Source organism: Saccopteryx bilineata, chromosome 4 (genome assembly GCF_036850765.1).
Source record: "Saccopteryx bilineata isolate mSacBil1 chromosome 4, mSacBil1_pri_phased_curated, whole genome shotgun sequence".
In the NCBI taxonomy this organism is placed as follows: domain Eukaryota; kingdom Metazoa; phylum Chordata; class Mammalia; order Chiroptera; family Emballonuridae; genus Saccopteryx; species Saccopteryx bilineata.
In genome coordinates this window covers 159,161,168-159,188,701 of record NC_089493.1, presented here as the reverse complement: position 1 = coordinate 159,188,701, position 27,534 = coordinate 159,161,168, and the positions used below count along the sequence as shown (strand labels likewise).

Genomic DNA, 27,534 nt, shown 5'->3' with positions numbered 1-27,534 from the left:
GGTGCCAGTTACCAGCCGGCTCTGTTGCGCCTGCGTCTTGGCCCCTGATTTTTCGCCTCCTCTCGGGTCTGGCTGCTGACCAGGGTTGGCTCTACAGTTGCGCAGCTCGTGCCGCGGCCCTTCTACCCCTCCGCACCCCGCCGCCTCCTGCCGCCGGGCGTGACGTCACCACGCCGGTGGCCGCCATTACAGAGAGCCGAGCTCCCGGGCTATAGCGAGCGAGGACGGCAGCGGCCGGTGGCCGAGCACGGCGAGGAGGGCAGGCGGCCAGTGCTAGCGCCGAGCAACCTCCAGTAACCACACAAGTACCCCGGAAACCGGCGGCGGCGTGTGCGTGTGGCCCTTGTGCAGGCGGCGGCGCGGGAACAGCGCGGAGCGGCAGCCGGTTCGGGCGGGTGGCATCATGGACGAGAAGGTGTTCACCAAGGAGCTGGACCAGTGGATCGAGCAGCTGAATGAGTGCAAGCAGCTCTCGGAGCCCCAGGTCAAAAGCCTCTGCGAGAAGGTGAGCTACACCGGCTCGGGAGCCGCGGTGATCTGAGCCCGCCGAGAAGGAGGCGACCCTGGGGAGGGTGCAACATGGCGGAGGCCGCCGGCCCAGGCTCCCCGAGCCTCCCTCACCGGTGTCCGGCGCGGTGAGACCCGGCGATGATTCCCGGGCGACCCGGCGCCCCTTGTCTCTCGCGCAGAGATTGGCTGTCGCTGCCACTGCCTCCTAAAATGGCGCCGTTCACCTAGCTCCGAGGCTTCGGAGCCTCCGGGCCTTGCTGTCGGGCGGGGTGCTGTGGGAACGGAGACCCTGGGTTGGGGACAGATTTCAGATCTGCGCCAGGTCCGCGCAGAGGACTCGGGTTCTGTGGCCTGGGATGGAGCCTGGGGACTCTATGTGACGTGGGTAAAGAGGCTTTTTGCTTGGCCTCAGGACTAAGTCTTAGCTCCAAACCTGTCCAGAGGATACTCCGAAAGGCAAGCTTGTATATGCCAGATCCCAGGACCTATTTGAAGCTTTAGTACAGTATCATCTTGGGTAGTTTGTGCTAATCTCACCAAGCAGTGTTTTCCACAGACTTTTTAAAAGAGTGTTTTTAAAGGTTTAAAATCTCTAACCTAATTTTCTACGAAGGTCATGGCGATAGTTGTAGGGAGGAACAGAATTTATTTTTCGTAGTTTGAAGAAATGGAGAATTTGGTGAGTCACTATATAAGGAGTTTTGGGATTGAAATCAAGTGTCATTGGAATCTATGATTTGTACGCTGACTCAAATTGGGTAGTGTGAAAGGAACCCTTTTCTCAGCCTACTGTATTTGGCATTTTGCCATTTACTTAATGAGCAACAAACTGGAAGAGCAGTAAATTCTGTATCCTGAATCTTCGTTGGAAAAGTTACTTGTTTGTATTTTTGTGGCTTTAAGTAGTAGTATGTATTAATAGTAATAGCTGTAGATTGAGCCTTTTCTGTAAGACATTGTGCTTAGTGTTTATATCACAGGCTGAAAATGGAATCTTGTAGTTTAGTAAGTCCATTCTAATTTCTCTTTTCAAAATTAACCTTGCAGCGTTTTATTTTAATACAGAATTGTGGAATATCATGTAAGCATTTTGTATTAGTGCTGGCTCGTTGGTGGTTTGATGTGAAAATCAGATTAATGATTTTGGTGTATATGCCCCTAAAATAGGCTTTTAAATAAATTATGCTGTAAATAATTGCAGTTTAAGTGAGTCAAATTCAGATTTATTTATTGCAAGGCTGAACAAAACTCTCCTAGTTGATGAGGTGACACATCATCTTATTGGAGCTACATCTTGATGATAGCTTCTTGACCCTTAATTTTCTAGTATCAGATGAGGGTGGTATTTGTTTTAAAGGTTTAAAAATAGGCTTTTAAAAATTATTTAATGTGTATTAACAGGTTTTAATTTTTAGGTACCATAAGTGATGATTTTTAGAATTCGGTAGTTTACATAAAGACTTTTGAGTTAGCATTTAGGTAGATAAGTAGTCATTTGTGTAGAAAATATTGGAAAAGAGGTAATGATATAATTGGAAGATCAGGGGACTTTGAATTACATCTGGACATTAGTGAATAATTGTGACTGACCTTGGGGCAACCACTTCACTAGGTCCATTTTCTTGCTTATAAATGAGTTAAAACAGATGTTGCAGCCCTGGCCTGATAGTCAGGTGGTTAGAGCACCATCCTTACATGCCAAGGTTGCTAGTACCATCCCTGATCAAAACACATACAAGAATCAACCTATGAATGCATAACTAAGTGGAACAATAAATCTGTGCTTCTCTCCCCCCTCTTCCTCTCTTTTTCTCCTTCTCCCTTCCTCCTCTCAAATCAGTTAAAAAAAAAAAAAGGTAAAACTAATCATATTCAAGATCGCTTACTCTTATGAGAGGAATGAAAAGCAGTGCAGAATGATCATGTTTATTCTCAAGGAGCTTGAACCTAGTTAGAAACCAGTAGTAAATAGAACATGGACATAGAGGGAGACCTACAGAAGAAATATTTGATGCTATGGTGGAGTGGCTGAAGCTTGTGCATTCTAGTAAATGGTCATGGTTTTCACATCTTTGTAAAACTAAGGTGTAGTGGGATTAATCAGTTTATGCTTAGATCTCCACTGCTCTCCCAACATATCCAGATTTTAGTTCTTAGAGCCAAAGAGATGAAATAATATTTGGTATTAACTTTCCAAGAAATGTATCTTTTTGGGGGGTATCATCACAAGCCTTTACACTGTTTTTAGCTTGTATTCAAATTTTGGTATTACATTAACCTTCCAAAGTAAGTTGATTTGAAGGTGGCTTTTTAGGTATGTGGGATGAGTTTGGATACATGACTTGGAATGATCTTTTGTACAAGTCTTTCTAGTACAGGGGTCCCCAAACTATGGCCCGCAGGCCGCATGTGACCCCCGCCGCACTTCCGGAAGGGGCACCTCTTTCATTGGTGGTCAGTGAGAGGAGCATAGTTCCCATTGAAATACTGGTCAGTTTGTTGATTTAAATTTACTTCTTTATTTTAAATATTGTATTTGTTCCGTTTTGTTTTTTTACTTTAAAATAAGATATGTGCAGTGTGCATAGGGATTTGTTCATAGTTTTTTTTATAGTCCGGCCCTCCAACTGTCTGAGGGACAGTGAACTGGTCCCCTGTGTAAAAAGTTTGAGGACCCCTGTTCTAGTAAAACAAGAGCTCTCTTTTCACTATTAATATTTGTATGGCCCATAACACATCTGGGGAAAGCTACGCATTTTGAAAATCTTGAGGGTGAATATTTATTAGTACAATAGTTTTTGTAGTTGGAAATAGCTCTTTGGTAGTAGTTGATAATTTCTCTGATTATGAAAAGGAGTGATAATTTTAAAACCTTTTATATATGTGTACAGTACCTGAAAATGTCTGATATGATTGAAATATTTAAATAGTAAAAGTTACCATAAGAGATTATTACAACTTAAAAATGCAGAGGTCATTACTATGGTATCCCATCAACAAGGAACAATGGGTAGGTGTTCAAATGCAGAGAATCCAAGTGTGTGTTTTTTTTAACTTTTTAAAATTTTATTTATTTACAGAGACAGAGAGAGGGATAGATAGGGACAGACAGACAGGAACGGAGAGAGATGAGAAGCATCAATCATCAGTTTTTCATTGCGACACCTTAGTTATTCATTGATTGCTTTCTCATATGTGCCTTGACCGTTGGCCTCCAGCAGAATGAGTAACCCCTGACTCAAGCCAGGTTGGTGAGCTTTTGCTCAAACAAGGTGAGCCCGCGCTCAAACTGGCAACCTTGGGGTCTCGAACCTGGGTCTTTCCGCATCCCAATCCGACGCTCTATCCACTGCGCCACTGCCTGGTCATGTGTCCAACTGTGTATTTATTTTTATTGATTTTGGAGAGGAAGGAAAGGAGGGAGGGAGAGAGAGAAACATTGATTTGTTGTTTCACTTATTTATGCATTCATTGGTTGATTCTTGTATGTGTCCTGACTGGGGATCAAATATACAACCTTCATGTATTGGGAGGATGCTCTAACTCAGTGTTTTTCAACTTCAGGTGTGCGGACCAATACCAGTCTGCCAGAAATTTCCTGTGAGTCTGTGAAAGAGTTAACCACTCTGATGTTGTGTGAAGATTATCAAGTCTTCAACATCAGGGTGGTTAACTCTTACTCGTACTGGCATGAAATTTCTGGCGGACCAGTGATTGAAGAACACTGCTGTGCCTGACCAGGCGGTGGCACAGTGGCTAGAGCCTCGGACTGGGATGTGGAGGACCCAGGTTCGAGACCCCAAGGTTGCCAGCTTGAGCAAGAGGTCACTCAGTCTGCTGTAGCCCCCGGGTCAAGGCACATATGAGAAATCAATCATTGAACAACTAAGGAACCGCTACAAAGAATTAATGCTTCTCATCTCTCTCCCTTCCTGTCTGTCTGAACTTATCTGTCCCTCTCTCCGACTCTCCCTGTGTCTGCCACCAAAAAACAAAAATACTGCTGTAACCAACTGAACTAACCGTCCAGAGCCAAGTGTTTAATTTGTACAGGGTGAATGTGGTTTTTATATTATTAGTCAAGCTCCCCTCCCCCAATATATGATTAAGATTTATATCAAAGCCAAGGTTGTATGTGTGCACTATGCCTTGTCATTTGGGAGATCATAGTTTATTGATTGTTTAAAAATTTGTAGTGGGTGAATGCAGTTTTTTTCTCAGGCACAGTTCTATAGTCAGTAACATTACCGTATCTGTATAACTGGACTGGTATGTTTCTATCTACAGATCAGAGGAAAATATTAGTGCCAACTTGCTTTCTCATTAACGACAGCAAACAGTCTTTTATTTTATTTTATTTTATTTTTTTTTTTAAATTTTTTTGTTTTTTTTTTTTTTTTTTTTTTAAGTTTTATTTATTCATTTTAGAGAGGAGAGAGAAAGAGGGAGAGAGGGAGAGAGAAAGAAGGTGGGGAGGAGCTGGAAGCATCAACTCCCATATGTGCCTTGACCAAGCAAGCCCAGGGTTTCGAACCGGCGACCTCAGCATTTCCAGGTCGACACTTTATCCACTGCGCCACCACAGGTCAGGCCAAACAGTCTTTTATTATATGACTTCACCGGGGGTTTAATTTAGGTTTGGTTTTTGGCTTTGTGCTTTCAGTTCTTACCAAACTTGTGGAGAATGTTGTTTGATAGCCAGATTTTTTTTTTCAAAGCAGTTCTTTAGCTGGGTGTGCTATTTTCCATTGCTGTACAAGCACTATAAATAAAATGCAGTCATTAAAGCTTCCCTTAGTCCTAACATTTCTTATGTGAACATGAATAAAGAAAACCCCTTCTAATCAGATGAGCTGCAAAATATTTGACCAAGGATAAATTTCTTTGTGAAATGGGTAATTTGTTTTTGCTAGCCTGCATATGTGTTTGATTTAAAACCTTGTTTGGTTCATTTACATAAAAGTAAGTTGAATATTGAGAACAAACTGTTGACAGGGAAACATGATACAGAACATTATGTTCATACTTTCACATGCACAGTTCTCTTAAGTTTATGACACAGTTATTGTCCTCCATTATAAATAGAAACCAGGCCCTGGCCGGTTGGCTCAGCAGTGGAGCATCGGCTTGGCGTGTAGGGGACCCGGGTTCGATTCCTGGCCAGGGCACATAGGAGAAGCGCTCATTTGCTTCTCCACACCCCCCCCTCCTTCCTCTCTGTCTCTCTTCCCCTCCCGCAGCCAAGGCTCCATTGGAGCAGAGTTGGCCTGGGCGCTGGGGATGGCTCCTTGGCCTCTGCCCCAGACGCTAGAGTGGCTCAGGTCGTGGCAGAGCTACGCCCCGGAGGGGCAGAGCATCGCCCCCGGGTGGGCAGAGCGTCGCCCCTGGTGGGCGTGCCAGGTGGATCCCGGTCGGGCGCATGCGGGAGTCTGTCTGACTGTCTCTCCCTGTTTCCAGCTTCAGAAAAATACAAAAAAAAAAAAAAAAAAAAAAAAAAAATATATATATATACACACACACACACACACACACACACACACACACACTATAAAAAAAAAAAAAAAGAAACCAGAGGCTCAGAAAGGTAAAGTTATTGACTGCAGGGCTAAATTGAGATTGCCTAGACTTATGAATTTTAAGACCAGTTTTCTAGCCTTGCTTCACAGCCTCTGTTTTTTGTTTCTTAGGTAGTGTTAATAATGAAAGATGCAGGTGAGTTGAGGCCAAACTGAATTGTAGAGTAACAGCTCTGTAAAATAAAGAATTCGTTTTACTTCGATGCTTGATGGCTCCCTATTTCTGTCATATACTGTTGTTTCACTCTGCCCTGGAGGAGTAAACAGTAATTGTTCTTCAGTTTTGGATGTGGCTAACTGCATTTGCCCCTCAAATAAGATTAGTGAGGTGAAAACTTCAGTTTATTTTTTATGTATTATCAGCATAATTTATGATCCATAGACTAAGCTCTAAAATATTCTAATAAAGCTTAACGTATAGTTATATTGTTTATTACAACTTGTAAAATGCCTTTTCTTTTTGTCCTAATAGCTTCCACAGTCAAAGCTGTTTGTGCCTGTGTGTTTCTTGATCTCCCAGGCATAATGCAGTAGTACAGTCAGTTTTGAGTTGACTTCATAAGGAAACACTGAAAAGGTGAACAGTCCTACTATTCATATACACAGATCCACCAACTCTCCCTTTGTTTTATCAGAGTCAAGAGTTCTCTGCAAATACTGGCAGGGGGCTAAGGTGAAACTCATGCTGCCGAAAGAGCGGTGAGCACTGCAGGAGTATATGGGGTAACATTTTTATCACCAGTCTGGTGTCCCTTTTTATGACAGCAAATATTTCCCTTCTCATTGTAATTTGTGTGGAGTATTTGTTTAGTTTAGAGGAGATAAGGTAGGAAACCCAGTAGACATTGGGTTTGGGTTGAAATAATGGTGGGCACGGGTCTTTTTGAGGATGCTGAGGAAGTTTTGTGTGGCACTTCCCTCACCCTCTTTTCCCTTTCTACTTTGATTTGGTTCTCTTATCTCCAGGTTTTTTCTTTATTCATTTTTCATTGCCATCCTTATCTGAAAAAAACCCTCAATCTGTACTTTCTTATGCAGATGAGATCTGAATTGGAGTAGAATTAGGAAGGGGAAAGATTTTTCTTTTATTGTTGTTTTAAACAGGTTTTTTGTTTGTGTGTGTGTGAGAGAGAGAGAGAGAGAGAAGAAGAATCTTGTTATTCCACTTGTGCATTGAATGCTTTTGGTCCGTGCCTTGACAGGGAATCAGACAGGTGACCTCAGGTTTTGAACTGGCAACCTTGGCATTCCAGGTCGATGCTCTATCCAGTGCACCACTACCAGTCTAGCTAAATAGCTTTTCTCTCAGCTTCTGGAGCAGCAGAAGTAGGAGAGACAGGAATAGAGAATTCTGGCTTGATAGTAATTGGTTAGTGTCTGAAAGAACTACAAAGTAACAATCTGGGGTTAACAGCTTTATTTCTTCTCAATACAGAGTTGCTATTGCCTAGTTATATATTGGTATTGTGGTTTGGAATGGATGAACAAGGCCTAATGGAGAAGTGTGTGTGTCTAATGTACAGGACCAGCTGGCCAGTTACTATGATACTCCATATCTCCACCTCTGCCTTAGTCATTTGGTTACTACTACAAATCGGAATTTTTACACTTCTTTTGGGGGGGGGTGCTGAAAGAAGGTTGAGAACCTTTGTTTTAGAGTGCTCCTGGGAAACTGTTTACCTAGCTAGAGTCATATACAGAGTGTAGTTGACGAAAGTTATGAAGTATCATTGATGCTATTAACTATGTGACACTTCATTTGTTTATAGAATTAATTCAACCAAAGATTTTAAGCCCCCATTAAATGTATTACTAGTGTTTAGTATTTAGCTTTGTTTAAATAGCATTATCATAGGGATTTGTTAGTTTATTTTTGCTCTTAATAGCAGGATTTCATATTAGTCAGGAGATTGAATTTGTAAACTCGAAATAGGAAAGGTTTTAGAACATTTGTGCTAGTTGTGATCGAGGGAGTTTTATCTCTGTGCCACTCACCATTTGTAAACTAGCAGCAGTGCCCACCATCTATTTTGTTTGTGTGGCTCTGGCTTTTAATAAAAAGGCTTAAGAAGTGATTTAGGGTGGAGTAGAATTTTAGTGTTGGAAGGAACCTTAAAGGCCTTCTAGGCCAAGTCATGTTTTACAGATGAGAGAGGAAACAGTCCCAGAGTGGTTGAATCTAGTTCCTGATAAATTGTGAGAATTTTTAAGCAACTATGTATGTAGCAGCATTTCTCAATTTAGTAGATGAACATTTTCCCCTATGCAAGAATGATTGGGAATGTTTAATTCATGCACCATGTGTAGATTGGTTGGTAAAGATAGAGGCAGTTTTGTTGCACATGAGACATGGCTTTAAAGAAAACGATCATTCATTTTGGTCAGAGGTGAAGATGATTATTTGAGGCATAATTATAAAGATTTTAATCAAAGAAGACCAAATTGTTTCATAACATAATAGAGGCATCTGTTTAGTATATTTAATGAAGGATGGGTAGTGTGAAGAAAGGTTTGATAATTAAAGATAATTAACTCAAATTATTACTTCCAGAGCTAATAATGTGACCTACTTTTTATGTATCACACCAAAATTAAGAATCTAGCCATATATATTAATTAATCATAAACCATAAAACTTTGCAGTTATGAAAATCAAAAGAAAACTACTTTTATTTTTCTAAAAGCAAAGTGAAATTCTCTTATGATATTGAAAAAATGTGTTCTTGCTTACAAATTTAATTATTTTGCTTTAAATTAAAAACTAAAAAATTTTAAATGTCTTCATTTCTTTTTAAACTGGAAAGTAATTCAAAAGTTGCAATTTTTCAGCTTCTCATGTCTTTATGGCTATATTAGTGAAGATGTACTCAATTGTGATTAGAGTATGAACTGTTAATTTGAACTAGAGTTCCAATGAATATTAGAATTAATAATCAGATTTTTAATAGAAAAATAATATCAAGATATTATCCAACTCTGGCTACTCAAAGAATAAGTGTGGACAGTTTGTATAAAAGGAGAAATAGCTAGAAATAAATACACATGAAATAAAAAGTTTGAGCTCTGAACAGTGCCAGTTAAATCAGGAGATAACATTTGCTATCTGAAATAGCTGAGACTGGGTGTAGTCTTCCATTTATTGTTGCATAACAAATTGGGCATAATCTAGCGTGGATGTGCACTCTTGCATGCAAACCATTTTAATACAATTAATATCTTTTAAATAAAGGAAGAAAAGATTTGTGCGTATAGATATAACTTTTCCAGTTAACATCTGCAAGCATAAACAGTAATGATCTCAGTTTATAAATTTATCAAGGCCAGAGCAATTGACCAATGTCTCTTTATTGTTAGCTTTACTGGCAGAGGGATTAGTGTCCTTTTGTTTCTCTTCTCTCGTTCTCCTTGTCCAGAGACATTTTGATGAAGTCTAGCACAGATTAAAAACCACAGGTATACCATTTATGTGAGACACACAGATTGTCTCTTAAACTACATTTTAAATGCTTGTTGCATTTAAACAACATGAAATGTGAGCGAGCTGAGACACTGTCCATTTTCTAAGGTTCAACCGAGGACTGGCTAAACCATTGGAACACCTCTGCTAATAAAGGCTGTCCTTTTCTTCTTTCCCTTACAATTTAGTCTTTTTTTAATTTTTGGTGTGTTTGGTTGCATGTAGTTAGAACGCTTTGATCACTTTGCATATGAGGAAAACCAATCATCTAAAACTATGACAGGATCTTAAGTGGGTTGGTTTGTCTGTTTCAGGTTGCTAGTTGGTGGGCCCTTCTCAGGGCCTTCATTTTACCTTCTGTGTCTCCCAGAACATTGATCAGAAAATGACTCTGAGTATCATCCCATCTCTTTCTCTTTCTCTCTCTCTCTCTCTTTAAGAAGCAGGGAGGCAGAGTGACAGACTCCCGCATGTGCCCCGACTGGGATCCATCTGGCAAGCCCACTATGGGGAGATCCTCTGCCCATATGAGGCCATTGCTCAGCAACTGAGCTGTTTTAGTGCCTGAGGGGAGGCCATGGAGCCATCTTCAGTGCCTGGAGTCAACTTGCTGGAACCCTTTGAGCTATAGCTTCAGGAGGGAGAGAGAGAAAGAAAGGGGAGGGGTAGAGAACCAAATGGTTGCTTCTACTGTGTGCCCTGACTGGGACCTGAACCCGGGTCGTCCATATGCCAGGCCTGGGCCGATGCTCTACCACGGAGCCAACTGGCCAGGGCCCATCTCATCTATCTATTTATTTATTTATTTAAATTTTTTACAGAGACAGAGAGTGAGTCAGAGAGAGGGATAGACAGGGACAGACAGACAGGAACGGAGAGATGAGAAGCATCAATCATTAGTTTTCCATTGCACGTTGCAACACCTTAGTTGTTCATTGATTGCTTTCTCATATGTGCCCTGACCATGGGCCTTCAGCAGACCGAGCAACCCCTTGTTAGAGCCAGTGACCTTGGGCTCAAGCTGGTGGGCTTTTGCTCAAACCAGATGAGCCCGCGTTCAAGCTGGCGACCTCAGGGTCTCGAACCTGGGTCCTCTGCATCCCAGTCCGACACTCTGTCCACTGCGCCACCACTTGGTCAGGCCCATCTCATCTCTTTTAACCAGTACCTGGCGAAAACTGGAATGTCCAGCACAGTATATTTAAAAGTCATCCACAAAAAAGAGATTCTACAGGTCTTCACAAAACTTGGAATTTCCAGAGATGTTTGATCTTTATAATCCAAGCATTCAGCATTGAAGTTGAGCTTCCAGGAGGCAGTTTGGTCTTTATAACCCAAGCAATTGGTGGTTGAATTAAAACCAGTGGGGAGATAGAAGCTTCACTCCAGATAAACATAGAAGCAGTGCTGCTGGAAATGGCTGGGACTGAATTGCCAGGGGTAACTGAATTGGCCACTTGCTTTACTCTATGAACTCTTCCTGAATAGATGTTTTTTTTGGTAGGTCTTACTTTGTTTTAACCCAGGGGTCAGGAGTCTTTCTGGCTGAGAGAGCCATGAACCCCACATATTTTAAAATGTAATTCCGTGAAAGCCACACAACAACCTATGCACGTTATGCATTATCCAATAAAAACTTGGTGGTGTCCTGGAGGACAGCTGTGATTGGCTCCAGCCACCGCAACCATGAACATGAGCGGTAGGAAATGAATGGATTGTAATACATGAGAATGTTTTTATTTTAACGTGTTTTTTTTAATTAAAGATATGTCTGTGAGCCAGATGCAGCCATCAAAACAGCCACATTTGGCTCGCGAGCTGTAGGTTCCTGACCCGTTTTAACCTATAGTCTGTTGTTTCTATGACTTGTTGGTAGCACTTAGCTCTTTGATTCTTAAACTGTACCAAGGGGTGCAGCAAGTCCATGCCAGAAGTGGTCAGACTCAGCCCATTGACTACATAAGGTGATTAATTAAGGTTAAGACATTATGCTAAGGTTGTTCCGAGGCTCAAAGTCAGTCCAAATGGGGATAGCAGTGGGTAGGATCTAGCCAGAAGGTCTTTCTTCCCCCAGAGTGGACAGATCCAGGGGACTCGGTGGGTGGATGGAACTAAGAGCAAAGTATATAAACATGTCCTGGTTTACTCCTTCAGAGGCAGCAGCCCCTTTTCCATGGTCCACCACTAACAAAGCATAATCCAGTTGTATAGTACATATGAAACGAAAAACTGGTCATATTTTTTCACTCTGTAATTCCACATTTGAAAATTTTCTGAAAGGAAATAATTCAAATAATAGTATGTACATAGATTTGTTCTGGAGGATATTATACCGCAGATTTAAAAGATCATTATATTGCTGTGGAAAGTGGGCTAGTAAATATGAGACCTTAGGACACAAAACGAGACATTGACCAATTGTAGACATGAGAGCTATGTGTAGGCAGAACTGAAAGAAATGAAAATAGTTTTGTTGGTGTGGTAGAATTAAGACAACCATATTCTTAAAGTTTCACCACTAAAATAATCTCTTTTAACATTGTAAATTTTTTGGGTCTTTTTTTTTAATTTTTTATAGAAACAGAGAGTGAGTCAGAGAGAGGGATAGACAGGGACAGACAGGAACGGAGAGATGAGAAGCATCAATCATTAGTTTTTCATTGCGCATTGCAACACCTTAGTTGTTCATTGATTGCTTTCTCATATGTGCCTTGACTGTGGGGCTACAGCAGACCGAGTAACCCCTTGCTGGAGCCAGCGACCTTGCGCTCAAGCTGATGGAATTTTGCTCAAACCTGATGAGCCCGCGCTCAAGCTGGCAACCTCGGGGGTCCTCTGCATCCCAGTCCGACACTCTATCCACTGCGCCACCGCCTGGTCAGGTTTTTTTGGTCTTTTAATACAAAGAATTTTTCCGTAGTTATAATCATATAGTATTTTTAAATGTTTGATTTAATAAAACAATATAAATGTGTTAAGTCTTTTCCTATGATAACAGATTAAATAGAAATGATACTGCTATTGTGTATCCTTAAGGAAATTAATATCTAATCGGTTGGTGAATCTGTTGGTTTATTTTTATTTCTTTTTTTACTTGAAAAAAATTGCCTTGGATGATCTGTGAGGTCTAATTAAAGTCTGCTTTGTTTGTAATTTCATGTTATGATGGTTGGAGTGACCTATATCTGAGAATGTCGAACAAATTTATATAGGTCATTCGCCTTATACCTGCTTGTTTTATAGTAGATTGAAAAAGTTGTATGTTTTCCGAATCTGAACTCAGAATGCTGAGAGAGGATGTTGATAATAAATTAATATCCCTAAAGATTGCTTTTTATTAAATGACTCTTTAAATTGGATGTTAGAATGGTATATATAAAATTTTAATGTCACATGGTTGCCTGTGATAAGCTCTTATTAATTAATGAAATAGCCTAGTCACATTTTAACCATGTTCTAGGAAGTTTCATTTTAAATCTTTTTCCCTTGAATGCATTCACTTCAGTCTTTATCATTTGTCTGCATTTCAAGAAGGTTCCAATAAATAGAAGTCAATATAGTGCTAATTACACAACTTTTAAAAAACTTAATCTCTGTTTTTTTCAAATGTTAATTAGTTGAGGCATTTGAAGGTCTGGAAAAATGTTTTAGGGGAAGCAGAAACAAGTTTGTGGGGCCTGACCAGGCAGTGGTGCAGTGTTTAGAGTGTCACCCTGAGACGCAGAGCACCCAGGTTCAAAACCCCAAGGTCACCCGCTTGAGTGTGGGATCATACACCTGACCCAGTGGTCTCTGGCTTGAGCCCAAGGTTGCTGGCTTGAGCCAAGGGGTCACTCAGTCTGCTGTAACCCCCCCCCATCAAGGCACATATGAGAAAGCAATCAATGAACAACTAAGGAGCCGCAATGAAGAATTGATGCTTCTCATCTCTCTCCCTTCCTGTCTGTCCTTTCTGTCTCTCGCAACAAAACAAAATAAAACCCAAGTTTGTGGGTATGTATGTTTTGCTTTTGTTTCTGTGCATAATTCAGGTTACATGAGACTTTATAGTAGTCAGAATATTAGAGTGAAAAGGTAGTTCCTAAAATTTTTTAAAATCTCTAATCTTAATTGTTACTTTGAAAGTCTGGTTCTACCATTTACTCTGAGTATTAAACTAGAGAGTTGAAGTTGTATAGCTGCCTTTGAAACAGATGGTGGATGAAGGAAGGCCTGAGGCTCAATCTCAAGATAACTCATTAGAGATCCCATTAGGTGACCCCGTTGCAGGTTTCCATTAAGGTGCTTCTGGTTGCAAGCAACACTCTGTGGCAGATGCAAAACTGTCTGACACAATTTGAGCTTGCTATACTAACAAAGTCTAACCTATTCGGGTACTCTCTCCTCTATGAGACAAACCTTTATATAGACTTAGACAATGTAAAAAGAAAAAAAAAAAAAAAAAGGTGCTTCTGGGACTTAGAAGGTAGGACAGCTTCTCTCACACCTCTCTTTTTCTATGATTAGTTTACCTGTTTGTAAAATAATCTTTAATAAGGCCATCTACAGCCTTTGATATTCTGGTGTTCTGTGATCATGTATTTTGGGTATATTTTGGTATAGTGATCATCAGAGCTGGTAAGTTGAAACCCCCCCAAAAAAGTATCAGTATATATTTAAGGCTGGTTCTTTGGCCTGACTAGGTGGTGATGCAGTGAATAGAGCAGGGGTCGGGAACCTATGGCTTGTGAGCCAGATGTGGCTCTTTTGATGTCTGCATCTGGCTCGTAGACAAATTTTTAATAAAAAAAAATGTTAAAAATATAAAACATTCTCATGTATTACAATCCATTCATTTCCTACCGCTCATGTTAATGGTTGCAGGTGGCTGGAGCCAATCACAGCTGTCCTCCGGGACAACACCAAATTTTTATTGGATAATGCATAACGTACGCAGGTCGTTGTATGGCTCTCATGAAATTATATTTTAAAATATGTGGCATTCATGGCTCTCTCAGCCAAAAAGTTTCCCAACCCCTGAAATAGAGCATCAGCCTGGGACACTGAAAACTCAGGTTAGAAACCCCAAAGTCTCTGGCTGGAGCCCAAAGGTTGCTGGCTTGAGCAAGGGATCACTGGCTCAGCAGGAACCCCCAGGGTCAGGACACATATAAGAAAGCAATCAGTGAACAACTAAAGTGACACAACTATGAGTTGATGCTTTTCATTTCTCTCCATTCCTGTCTGTCTGTCCCTGTCTCTCTCTCTCTCTTTCTCGCTTTAAAAAAAAAAAAGACTGGTTTTTGTAAGCATGGATTTTTCTTGTTAAAATACACTTTCTTGCATCTGATACATACTGTTATTTTCTCTAGTATTTAATTAAAATTGTTCTGGTTTGAAATTTGGTAGCAAGAGAAGAAAGCTTTGACTTTCTCAGTTTTAGAAGTTAAGATGTTCACTTTATACAGTGTCCTTTCCCTTTCCCCTTTGGAGGACAATTTGGTAGTGTCAACATAAGAAAGTGCAAACTACTAGATATACTAATAAGTTCACTTTATAGTATCTTCTTTCAGGAAATGTGCCTGCATATGTGTACAAGGAAGCAAATAGTAGGATATACGTTGCAGCAGCAACCACCCTTCCCTGAAGGTATTATCACTCCTCAGGGAATACTCTACACCTACTATGATAAAGTGACCAATTATCATCCTACATGTCCTCCTTTTTGATAACTGGAAGACCAATCTGTAAATGTCAGTATTCGATTGATGCAGAGTCGATCCATTGACTGTGATGTGACGTATTTGTATCTACAATATTAAAAATTAGTAGGCATGTAAGCATAATTACAATATAAAATATACAAATGTTTTTATTATGGATTTATATTATAGTGTATTGTTGCAATCAATAAAATGTTTCTTTTATTTATGATATTGTTTTCAATTTATTTTTGTCCTCCTTTTCATTGTAAAAAAGTTGGTCACCTTAACTATGAGAAATTAACCAGGTCTATATATGCATTTTGAGCAGACTGCTGAACATACTACTTCTAGTTTAAATATATACAGTTATGTTTCTTTAGACATATAATATGTATTAAAATGTATAAACAAGGCTTTTGGGGTTTTTTTTTTGTGACAGAGAGAGTAAGAGAGAGGCACAGACAGGAAGGGAGAGAGATGAGAAACATCAATTCTTCATTGTGGTTCCTTAGTTGTCCATTGATTGATTTCTCATATGTGCCTTGACCTGGGGGCTACAGCAGACGGAGTAACTCCTAGTTTGAGCCAGCAACCTTGGACTCAAGCTGGTGAGCCTTGCTCAAACCCGATGAGCCTGTGCTCGAGCTGGTTACCTCGGGGTCTCAAACCCGGATCCTCCACGTCCTAGTCCGACGCTCTATCCACTGCGCCACTGCCTGGTCAGGCTATAAACAAGGTTTTGAAAGGATATACATCAGAATGCTATTGGTGGTTACTTTGCCTAAGGCTGGGAGTTGAATTGCTGAGAGTGATCAATAACCTTTTGCAAATTTCTTTGAAGTAGGACCTATTATTTCATTCATAGCTATGTTCATTAGTACATATGTAGTAGGTGTTGAAAACACTAGACATGGGATTAATGCCAGAGTTAGTAATAGAATACGCCAAGTGACCTTCCACTTTTTAGTAATAATAAATCAGGGAAGGTTGGAATTATACTAGAGATATGGATTATTTATATTTCTTAAAAAATATCTATTTTTGAGACACTGGGTATTTTTTTCTACATTTAAAAATGTTAGCCTGACTTAGGTGGTGGTGCAATGGATAGAGCGTTAGACTTGGATGCAGAGGACCCATGTTTGAAACCCTGGAGTCACTGGCTTGAGCAGGGAGTTACTCACTCTGCTGTAGCCCCCCAGTCAAGGCACATATGAGAAAGCAATCAATGAACAACTAAGGTGCTGCAACGAAGAATCAATGCTTCTCATATCTCTCTCTTCCTGTCTGCCCCTATCTGTCCATCTATCTGACTCGCTCTCTGTCAAAAAAAAGTTAAATCAAATTAAGAATTAATTTTGTATGTCACTGGTTAGTGGATGTACTGAAATAGGCTCCCCAGAATGTTTGACAGCTTGAAAATAATGATTTTTACACTTGGCTGCATTTGAGAGCACCAGTATGGGGTGGGGAGGGGAGAATTTTAAAATTTATTTATTTATTTTAGGAAAGGAGCGAGACATATCAGTAGTTGTCCCGCTTATTTATGCATTCATTGGTTGATTGTCATATGTACCCTGACTGGGGATGGAATCCGCAACCCTGGCGTATTGGGATGACACTCTAACCGACTGTGCTACCTTGCCAGGGCCTTAAAACAATTATCAATGCTTGGGTTCTACCTCCAGACACTCTTACTTAATTGGGGAAAGAGAAGCCTGGGCTTCTTGACCTATATATTTGTTTATTTACTTACATTAAAAAGAGTAAGTGATTTTTAATGTGCTAAGGTTGGTTACCAGCCTTAAAACCAATCCTTGTCATACTTGTTTGTCACTCAAAATATGATGAGCAAACACTCATTAGCAACAAGTCTCTGGTCATTTCACCACCTGTGTTGCAGTGCTTTTCCTTTCCCTGACCCAGCTTCCCACTGTACATCTGGAACACTATTCCATAGTGCTGGTCACATGTAGAAAGGGGGGGGGGGTACTCAAGAAGTGTTGATTGAATATATGAAGTATCACCATTAACTCATTCTCAGAACAAATTTCTTTTGCCTTAACTGAAATCTGGTGCTCTCTGAGGAAGTCATGCACCTTTTCTGATAGCCCTCCCTGATGGGTGGATTCTGTCTTTCTCTACTCAAGGATAAAATTCCCTGTGTTCAGGCTTCTGTCCTCTCCCTAGATAGCTGGGCATCTTTCCTTACTGCTGTTATTTCTTTATTCTCCAAAGAATTTGGTACCAATTTCCAGGGTTGTGCTGATGTACTGGGAGATAACTATGGCTTTCCCTGAAGATGACCTTGATTTAAGCTCTTGATTAACTTAAATATATATGAAGTGCCTTCTACATCTCAGATATTGTTCTAGCAAGGTGCTGTGCATGCAGTCGTAAATGAATCTGGTGAACATTTTTTAAAATTGTCGCTTTGATTGTTACATAGAATATAGATTAGAGGCAGGAAAATGAAACAGGGAGATAAGTGTGGAGGCCAGCACAGTAATCCAGGTGAGATGATGGTGGCTTGGACCAGGGTAGTAGGGAAAAAAAGGTAGAAGCAGATGGATTTGTTTGGGAAAGAGACTGGATAAGACTTGTCCGTGGAGTGGTCCCTGGATACTAGTGACCTTTAAGCTCTACTTCATCTCAGATGTCCACATTTATAGCTTTACCTCCAAAATATGATACTAAATTCACTTACCGTGTTTTCTGTCGGTGCATCTTTGTTCTAATACCACTTTAATTAGATTTATTCTTCGATCTCTATCCATGCTTCATTCCCTCCTACATTTCCTACTTGGGGTGATCAATTGTAATGGTTTGCGTGCAGCTGAGGCATTTCCTGGGATGTGGGGCTTTCAGTGTTAAAACCAGGGCAGTTGTTAGCATGGCCCCACCCCAGTAGACCCTCCCCTTTACTCTTGTATGTTATGCTTCAGCCATGTTAATGTTTCCCTCTTAACTCCTAAGATATTCTACATAGGATTGCATCTGCCTGTGTTAGACCTCTCATTTCCTACTTTCATCCACTTTCTGTAATTTACACATTCTTTGGACCTCAGGCAGTTTTCCTAGCAGTCTCAGGGCATGTGATCCTGGAACACTGCTGCTTACACTAGCATGTCTTAGCCATTTCTTTTGTAATGATTGCTTTTATTTTATGTCTCGCCAGCTCTACTGTGTTTTGGGGGGTTGTCTGGTTTGTTGTGATACCTTATTTAAAGTGGCCACCACCAGTTACTCTTTCTTTCATGGCATTTAATACAGTCTGTACTCTTACTTAATAACTTGTTAGTGGGCCCCACCGCATCATGGGAATGACTAATCTTGTTGACTACCTGCAGTGGCTAGCACTGGGCCTGGTTATAGTGTCACTCAGATAATTCAGCAACTAAATGATCATCTCTTTACAGTTTCTGGCATTTAGTAAATGATCAATAAGTGTGTGTTGGATGAATGAAATGGTACTGAGAGATACATTACCCTTAAAACTAATGTTTAAATTTGTGATTATATGAAGGAATGCATATGCTGTCAAACAGTTTTCTAAAAGCAGTATAAAACCTGGTATATTGAATAGCTACAATTGTAAAACAAGGAGCTTATATTTTGGTATAAAGTATAAAAAATACATGAATGTACATATAAAATTTTAATGTCTTTCAACAACTAAAATCAGGCAGAACTAAGAATCCTCTCGTCCTAGCCTGGAATCCTGGAGTGCCAGCATTTTGGTTAGACTCCAACAGTAAGGAACTAGGAATTTGAATGGCTTGCTCCATTTTCAGTAGCCTTATAAAGCTGCTCTAAAGAGAATATATTTACTTAGATGGCAACTAATAGGCCTAAAAACTCTGATGCTAATGATAAGAATATATTTTGTTGAATTTATTGGGGTGATACTGGCTAACAAAATTATACTGTACTGATTTGAGGTGCATAGTTCTATAGCACAAGTCAGGTCTCCATCCCCACTTATTGCCGCCGCCCCCTCCCCCCCCACTATGCATCTTGGTACACTTTTTTCTAGGAACCAGGGGAGAGATAACCAATGGAATAGTCTTGCCCTCTTACTTTAACAGGATCATAAGTGCCTGCAATTTCATCTTATTTTGAACTTGCCCCTTAAGCTATATATTAAGTGTAAATAAACATATATATGTTAATGTTGTTTAATGTCAAATATATTGGTTTTGTTGTGTTTTTTTTTTTCATCTGTAGGCTAAAGAAATCCTGACAAAAGAATCCAATGTGCAAGAGGTTCGATGTCCAGTCACAGTCTGTGGAGATGTGCATGGGCAATTTCATGATCTTATGGAACTGTTTAGAATTGGTGGCAAGTCACCAGATACAAATTACTTGTTTATGGGAGATTATGTTGACAGAGGATACTATTCAGTTGAAACAGTTACTCTGCTTGTAGCTCTTAAGGTAATTTCCATTTTAAGTCTGGGCTTTTTAAACTGGGTAAAATAGTCCTGGGTATGTGATTTTGTCCATCTGAATGTTAGGTTTTAGAATAAAACTCCAAATCTAGGAATGTAGGTATTCAGGTTTGGGATTCTCTGTCTTCTTTCTGAGGGGATAGTACAGAATAAAAACAAAAGGGTTATTCTTTAAAAAAGAGAATACTTCTGTTTATTGAAAAAATATTAGAGGCCTGGTCAAATAGAAATTTTAGATCAACAAATTGGGGTGTGGTAATATAAATACATTTCTAGATACTTTGGGATTGTTTTAAAGAACAGAACATATCAGTTGTTGGAATGTTTATATCCTTTGACACTTTGACACAGTAATCCTATAATAAAAATTTTATTGAGTTAGAAATTCAAGAGGAAAGAGCTTTATTTATATGAAAATAAATTGTAGCATTACTGTATTTTTAATATCAGGAAAAGAATTGACCTATATATCCAACAGTAAGTGAATATCAGTTATGATTTATCTCAGTGGACTAGTTTGCAGTCATTAAACGTGATGTGATAATCTAGAACAGTAAAAATGATAATTAAAGCAAGTTGCTTTATACCAGTGATAGCTTTGGGAAGTGTACAAGACCTGAAGGTAAAGCACAAAATGGTAAGTAGTTTTTAGTATGATAGGCTTCTGCCTTTCCCTTAAAAGAAATTGTTTGACTTTACTTTGGAGGGAAGATTTTATTAAATAATATGCAGAAAGGTAAAGTGGCTGCCAAAGACTTGTAGTACTGGAGAACCAATAAGATACGGTTTTGGCAAGAGCTGAAGTTTAGGCAGTTAATATACTGTATGTGTTTGCGAAGCTACTAGTCTGAATCATGTAAAGTGCTACACAGATCTTTGGAGTGTGTTCCCTGCACTGTAAAATAAAAGAGTTAGATTAAATGATGGAAGGTTTCTACAGTGGCTCTAGATCAGGGGTCCCCAAACTTTTTACACAGGGGGCCAGTTCACTGGTTGGAGGGCCGCCACATACAATCAATGCTCCTCTCACTGACCACCAGTGAAAGAGGTGCCCCTTCTGGAAGTACGGCGGGGGGGGGGGGGGGGGGGGATAAATGGCCTCAGGGGGCCGCATGCTCTATCAGGCGTCCCCAAACTGCGACCCCCTAAGGCCATTTATCCAGCCCCCACTGCACTTCTGGAAGGGGCACCTCTTTCATTGGTGGTCAGTGAGAGGACCACTGTATTTGGCAGCCCTCCAATGGTCTGAGGGACAGTGAACTGGCCCCCTGTGTAAAAAGTTTGGAGACCCCTGCACGAGAGCAGCCTTACAAGCAAGCTAACCTGTACTGTAAAGCCGAGGATAAATTCCAGTGCTTAGTGAAGAAATGAATATGTTTCCAATAAGAATTCATGTTTGAAGCTGTTTTGGGCTGAACTGTGTTGTTACCACCCTCAAATTTCATATGTTGAAACCCTAACCCCTAGTAGCTCAGAATGTGACTATATTTGGAAATAGGGCCTTTAAAGAGGTAGTTAAAAGTAAAATGAGGTCATATGAGGGAACCCTAATCCAATATGACTGGTGTCCTTTAAGAAGAGAGTGGGACACAAATACAGAGGAAAGATAATGAGACTTGTGAAGAAAATGGACATTGACTAGACAAGGAGAGAGGTCTTCATCTTGGTCTTGGACTTCTATCCTCTAGAACTGTGAGGAAAACATTTCTGTTGTTTAAGCCACCCAGGCTGTGGTACTTTGTTATGACAGCTCTACCCAGCGAATAGAGGGAAGAGGAAATGAGCAAATAGTGATGGAACAGTTGGGTATACATCTGCAAATAAATAAACAAACAAATTTAGATACCTTATACCATACAAATGGATCAGAATTGATCATAGACCTAAATACAAGAGCTAACACTATGAAACTTTAAGAATAAACATTGGGGAAAAAATCTTTGTAACCTGGAGTTAGGCGTAGATTTCTTAGCTATGCTAAACTAACAAAAGCAAAATCTATTAAAAATTAATAAATTGAACTTCATTGGAATTAAGATTATTTTTTTCAGCCCTGGCCGGTTGGCTCAGCGGTAGAGCGTTGGCCTGGCGTGCGGGGGACCCGGGTTCGATTCCCGGCCAGGGCACATAGGAGAAGCGCCCATTTGCTTCTCCACCCCCCACCCCCTCCTTCCTCTCTGTCTCTCTCTTCCCCTCCCGCAGCCAAGGCTCCATTGGAGCAAAGATGGCCCGGGCGCTGGGGATGGCTCCTTGGCCTCTGCCCCAGGCGCTAGAGTGGCTCTGGTCGCAGCAAAGCGAGGCCAGGAGGGGCAGAGCATCGCCCCCTGGTGGGCAGAGCGTCGCCCCTGGTGGGCGTGCCGGATGGATCCCGTCGGGCTCATGCGGGAGTCTGTCTGACTGTCTCTCCCCGTTTCCAGCTTCAGAAAAATACAAAAAAAAAAAAAAAGATTATTTTTTTCTTCAAAAGACATCACTAAGAAAAAATGTACTCTTGCTTTTTTAAAAATCTGTTATAACTAAGATAGCAGATAATTTTAAAATGGACAAGCTATACCCAAGAAGATAAGTAAGCATATGAAAAGATGCTCAAACTCATTAATCATCCAGGAAATGCAAATTATAGTCACAGTCAGTTGAATGGCTGTCATCAGTGAGCCATCAATGGCTGATACTACCAAGTGTTAGTGACTTTGTAAAGAGATTAGAATCTTCATACATTGCTGGTGGGAATGTAAAATAGCCCAGCCACTTTGAAATACAGTTTGACAGTTTCTCAAAAAGTTAAACATATCCTATGACCCAGCAGTTACACTCTTATTAGGAATCTACCCAAGAGAAATGAAAACTGTTCATATAAAAACTTACATGCAAATGATTTTAGTAACATTATTCATAATAGCCCCAAACTGCAAACATTCCAAGTATCCATTCACCTGGCAACTGAAGAAATAAAATGTGGTCTAGTCATACAATGGAATACTGCGCAGCAGTAAAAAGAAACACACCCTGATCCATATACAGATGAGCCTCAAAAATACTCTGCTAAGTGAAAAAAGCCAGGCACAAACAATGACGTGTTGTGTGATGACATTTATATGAAATTTATAGACAAAGCAAATGTTAGCAAAGTAAATCAGTGGTTGCTGGGAGTGGGAGTTGAGAGTGACTGCAGATAGGCATGAGGGATCTTTTGGGGATAATAGAAAGGTTCTGAAATTGGATTGTGATGGTTGTTATCTAACTATAATTTTACTAAAAATCATTGAATTAGAAAAAGTTCGTGAATGGAGTTTTATAGCTGATAATTATTCTTGTTGTAAAGTTGGTGGTAGTAGGAGTTTGATTTTTAGTAGTTGAGATAGGGTTGACAGATACACCAGGTACAAATGTCTGTAGATGGGTAGTTTCAGTTCAGAGTGATATAAGGGCCTGGGGTTTTGTTTTGTTTCCCATCAAAATTGGAACTCTGCATTTCCCTGTGGAAGGTTTGCTAAATTGCCATTTGGTTTTTGAAGGATCTAGCGTTTCATGTAGTTTGCCATTTGTTTCAGGTTCGTTACCGTGAACGCATCACTATTCTTCGAGGGAATCATGAGAGCAGACAGATCACACAAGTATATGGTTTCTATGATGAGTGTTTAAGGAAATATGGAAATGCAAATGTTTGGAAATATTTTACAGATCTTTTTGACTATCTTCCTCTCACTGCTTTGGTGGATGGGCAGGTATGTAGGTCTTTTTAAAACTTATATTTCTCATCATGTTCAGTATTCTGCTTTCTTAATGTTTAAGTGCCAGTAACTTATTTTTTCACCCTCACATCCCTCTTGGCCCTCTTTGAAGTGCCTTATATCAGGCCTTGGGACCACAGGGATAAAAGATGTAACCCATCCATCTTCTCAGACTGTTTCTGGACACATCTGGGAGATGTAAATAAGAATATTGCAAGAAAATTCTGTGAGAAGGAAGATAATAGTCTATGGTGAGGGTGAAGTTGGAGAAACAATTTCTTATAGGAGCTCATTGAAGTGGAGTAGCAATGGTTTATCAGGAAGAAAGGAAGTATATTTGATAGTTTAGAGTGGGTTGGAAGAAAGAGTGTTTACAGTGGGCTGTGGAGACAAGCCTGGTTGTGGCAGAACATAAAAATACTAGTAGGGGCAAGAAATGTGGGCTACTGCCTGCACCTTAGTCCAGAATATTTCAGGTTTCATTTAGGTGAGGTTAATTATAAACCGTTCTTTTCAGATCTTCTGTCTACATGGTGGCCTCTCGCCTTCCATAGATACACTGGATCACATCAGAGCACTTGATCGCCTACAAGAAGTTCCCCATGAGGTATTGACTTTTATTTAGTAATAAAATCTTTTTAGCAAACTTCTTAGAGGGAAATTTTAATTGTAGCTTAGTTCGTTATATGTGTACATTCTCTTAATTCTCAAAACAACCCCATGCTGTGCGAGCATTCTTGTCCACCCCATTCTTCGGAAGAAGCTAATATTAAGGATCCTGCCAAGCCTGACCAGGCAGTGGCACAGTGGATAGCGTCAGACTGGGACGCAGAGGACCCAGGTTCAAAACCTTGAGGCTGCTGGCTTAAACACCAGCTCATCTGGTTTAAGCATAGTTCACCAGCTTGAACCCAAGGTCGCTGGCTTGAGCAAAGGTTCACTCAATCTGCTATAGCCTCCCGGTCAAGGCACATATGAGAAAGCAATGAACAACTAAGGTGCTGCAATGAAGAATTGATGCTTCTCATCTCTTTCCCTTCCTATCTGTCCCTCTCTCTGTCTCTCTCTGTCTCTGTCACACACACAAAAAAGGAGTCTGCCAAGATCACAACAGTTGTGTGACTGGGCTTAGGATATAGAGTGTAATTGTGTTCAGAGCATCAGCCTTAATTACCAGACTGTACTGTCTAACATTGACATTCACATACTATAGGCAGATCAATTAGTTAGGGTTTGCTGCTATTGAGGCTCAATTAATGTAGGCTAGTTTTCTTAAAGACATCTGGAAATAGTTTCCTACTTATTTAACAGAGATTTTAACTGTTAAGACCTTTTACTGCTTTCAGCAAACACCACTTAAAAAAATGTGATTTAGTAGGATGCTGCTTCTGATGAATTACTCAAATAATTTATTAACCATTTTTACACAAATCTGTTTAAAACTTAACTTGCTTTTTTTTAGGGTCCAATGTGTGACTTACTATGGTCAGATCCAGATGACCGTGGTGGTTGGGGTATATCTCCTCGAGGAGCTGGTTACACCTTTGGGCAAGATATTTCCGAGACATTTAATCATGCCAATGGCCTCACGTTGGTGTCTAGAGCTCACCAGTTGGTGATGGAGGTGTGTTCTGTTTTTTGAAACCGGATTTGCTTTCTAAGTAAACTTAATGAAGGAAGATGTTAGGGAGTTTAAATGAATATTAATGAGAACATTTCATGTGTTCTTTCTGACATTTGCCATTAAAGTCTGAGCGTTTTCAATAAATACTGTACATACTAGAATTAAAATCTCAAGCTGTGATCACAGTGAAACTCATAGTTAACATGTTTTCAGAGATTTTTTGATTAAGTTGATTGACATTGGTTAGTAACATGTAAGTTTCAAGTATACAGTTCTGTAGTACATCATCTGTACATTGTATAGTGTGCTCACCAAAGTCTGATCTCCCTCCACACCATAAATTTGACAGATTCTTATTGATTGAATAGTGCTTGGGATTTAAGAGTAGGAAAGTAAGATTCAGGTGTGGGGAACAGGAGAAAGGGGAATGTAACATTTTATGAGCTCAGTTTTGTTATTTCATACATTAAATGTGTATGTGTGTTGGAGAGTTTGGGAAGAAATAAACCAAATATTTTAAGTAGTCCTTTGGATGGTGGGATTACAGGTGATTTGAAAGAAGAAAGGGGAAATGGGCTCAATTCTTAGCATAGAACATGGATTTAGCATACTTAGAAAAATTAGGGTCCTATTTACATTAATTCTAATACAATTCTGTGATTATCAATAAAGTCTGACTTTACTGAAGACAGGGAAAGAAATTTGTGAACAATACTTCAAATAGATTGAGAGAGTGAAGCCAGACATACTAGCGGCATATCTATTCTTTGTACTTGGGCAGTGTGCAACTTGGGGATCTTCCCTTGTGACTGAGGAGAGAATTATTAATGAGGTTGTGGTCTCCTGGGAATATTTCTCCGCCTTTACAAGGAAAGGCTATATACTCATTCTTGAGTGATGTTTAGAGCCACTGCAATAAAAGAGGCTGGTGAAGCACTGCTATTTACAGAAGGCCACATATTTAATCAGCAGTTTATTCTTTGGTTATTGGTGCTATTTTTTAAAGTTGTGCAGAGCACAGAAAATTATTAATTTATCCTGAAACAGTGTTGATATTTTTTAAATCTTTTGGGGAGAAGAGACTTTTTTTTCTCTTCTGAGTGGAGTCACATTTAGTTATGTAAATAAGGGAGTAAAAAATATTTTTATATCCTTTCTTTTCCTTGTAGGGCTATAACTGGTGCCATGACCGGAATGTTGTAACGATTTTCAGTGCTCCAAACTATTGCTATCGCTGTGGTAACCAAGCTGCAATCATGGAACTTGATGATACTCTAAAATACTCTTTGTAAGTATCTACACCTGAGTAATTAGTTCCATTATTTGATTATACAGCTTTAATGGGAGGTTTATAAGAGTTGAAAAGCTCATGCTAACTCCAATTTGATTTTTAAGTTTTCTTTGAAACAGACGTATGGTATTTTGAAGTACATTAACAGAAACTTGCATAATATGAATTACAACTTTTATTTTATTTATTTAGTAGAGCCTGTCTTTCAATGCTCTTATAAGGAAGTCCGTTAAAAGCGTATCTTCTCTGGCTGAAGTTACCTTGGCTCTTTGAGGAGGCATTCAGCTAGCAGACCCTTATCATTAAGTGCATGGTTAGGCTACAGTTAGGTTTCTGTTAAATTAAGGCAAGCTGACATTGAATAGGAAAAAATGTGTGAAGTTTGAGAGACTAATGTTCTTGATTTTGGTTGACAGTACTTTGGTGTCTGAGAGTATAAACAACAAATGCATCTTGTTTTTCAGCTTGCAGTTTGACCCAGCACCTCGCAGGGGTGAGCCACATGTTACTCGTCGTACCCCAGACTACTTCCTGTAATGAAATTTTAAACTTGTACAGTATTGCCATGAACCATATATTGACCTAATGGAAATGGGAAGAGCAACAGTAACTCCACAAAGTGTCAGAGGATAGTTAACATTCAAAAAACTCGTTTTCACACGGACCAAAAGATGTGCCATATAAAAATACAAAGCCTCTTGTCATCAACAGCCGTGACCACTTTAGAATGAACCAGTTCATTGCATGCTGAAGCGACATTGTTGGTCAAGAAACCAGTTTCTGGCATAGCGTTATTTGTAGTTACTTTTGCTTTCTCTAAGAGACTGCAGATAAGATGTAAACATTAACACCTCGTGAATACAATTTAACTTCCATTTAGCTATAGCTTTACTCAGCATGACTGTAGATAAGGATAGAAACAAACACTCATTGGAGCTTAATGAACATTTTTAAAAATAAGTATCAAGGCCTCCCCTCTACTTGTAGTTTTGAAATCTTTGTTTATTTTCAGGGATACTGTTTAATTTAATTGTATGATTTGTCTGCACTCAGTTTATTTCCTTTCTCAAATCTCAGCCTCATGTTGTTCTTTGTTGTTGTCAGAATCTGGTGAGTTGTTTTGAACAGAACTGTTTTTTCCCTCCTGTAAGGCGATGTTACTGCACAAGAGCACTGCAGTGTTTTTCATAATAAACTTGTGAACTAAGAA

The 27,534-nt window shown here is 39.8% G+C and overlaps 1 protein-coding gene and 1 non-coding gene across 2 annotated transcripts; both read left to right on the top strand.

Moving 5' to 3' along the window:
• Positions 1-27,534, top strand: PPP2CA (protein phosphatase 2 catalytic subunit alpha). The gene is made up of 7 exons (XM_066272476.1): positions 1-505; positions 19,455-19,664; positions 23,230-23,403; positions 23,927-24,016; positions 24,872-25,033; positions 26,203-26,321; positions 26,789-27,534. The coding sequence occupies exons 1-7, from the start codon at positions 404-406 to the stop codon at positions 26,859-26,861; spliced, it is 930 nt and encodes a 309-aa protein (XP_066128573.1). The 5' UTR covers positions 1-403; the 3' UTR covers positions 26,862-27,534.
• Positions 13,839-13,962, top strand: LOC136337124 (small nucleolar RNA SNORA28). The gene has a single exon (XR_010731825.1). It is a non-coding gene; the product is annotated as a small nucleolar RNA SNORA28 (small nucleolar RNA).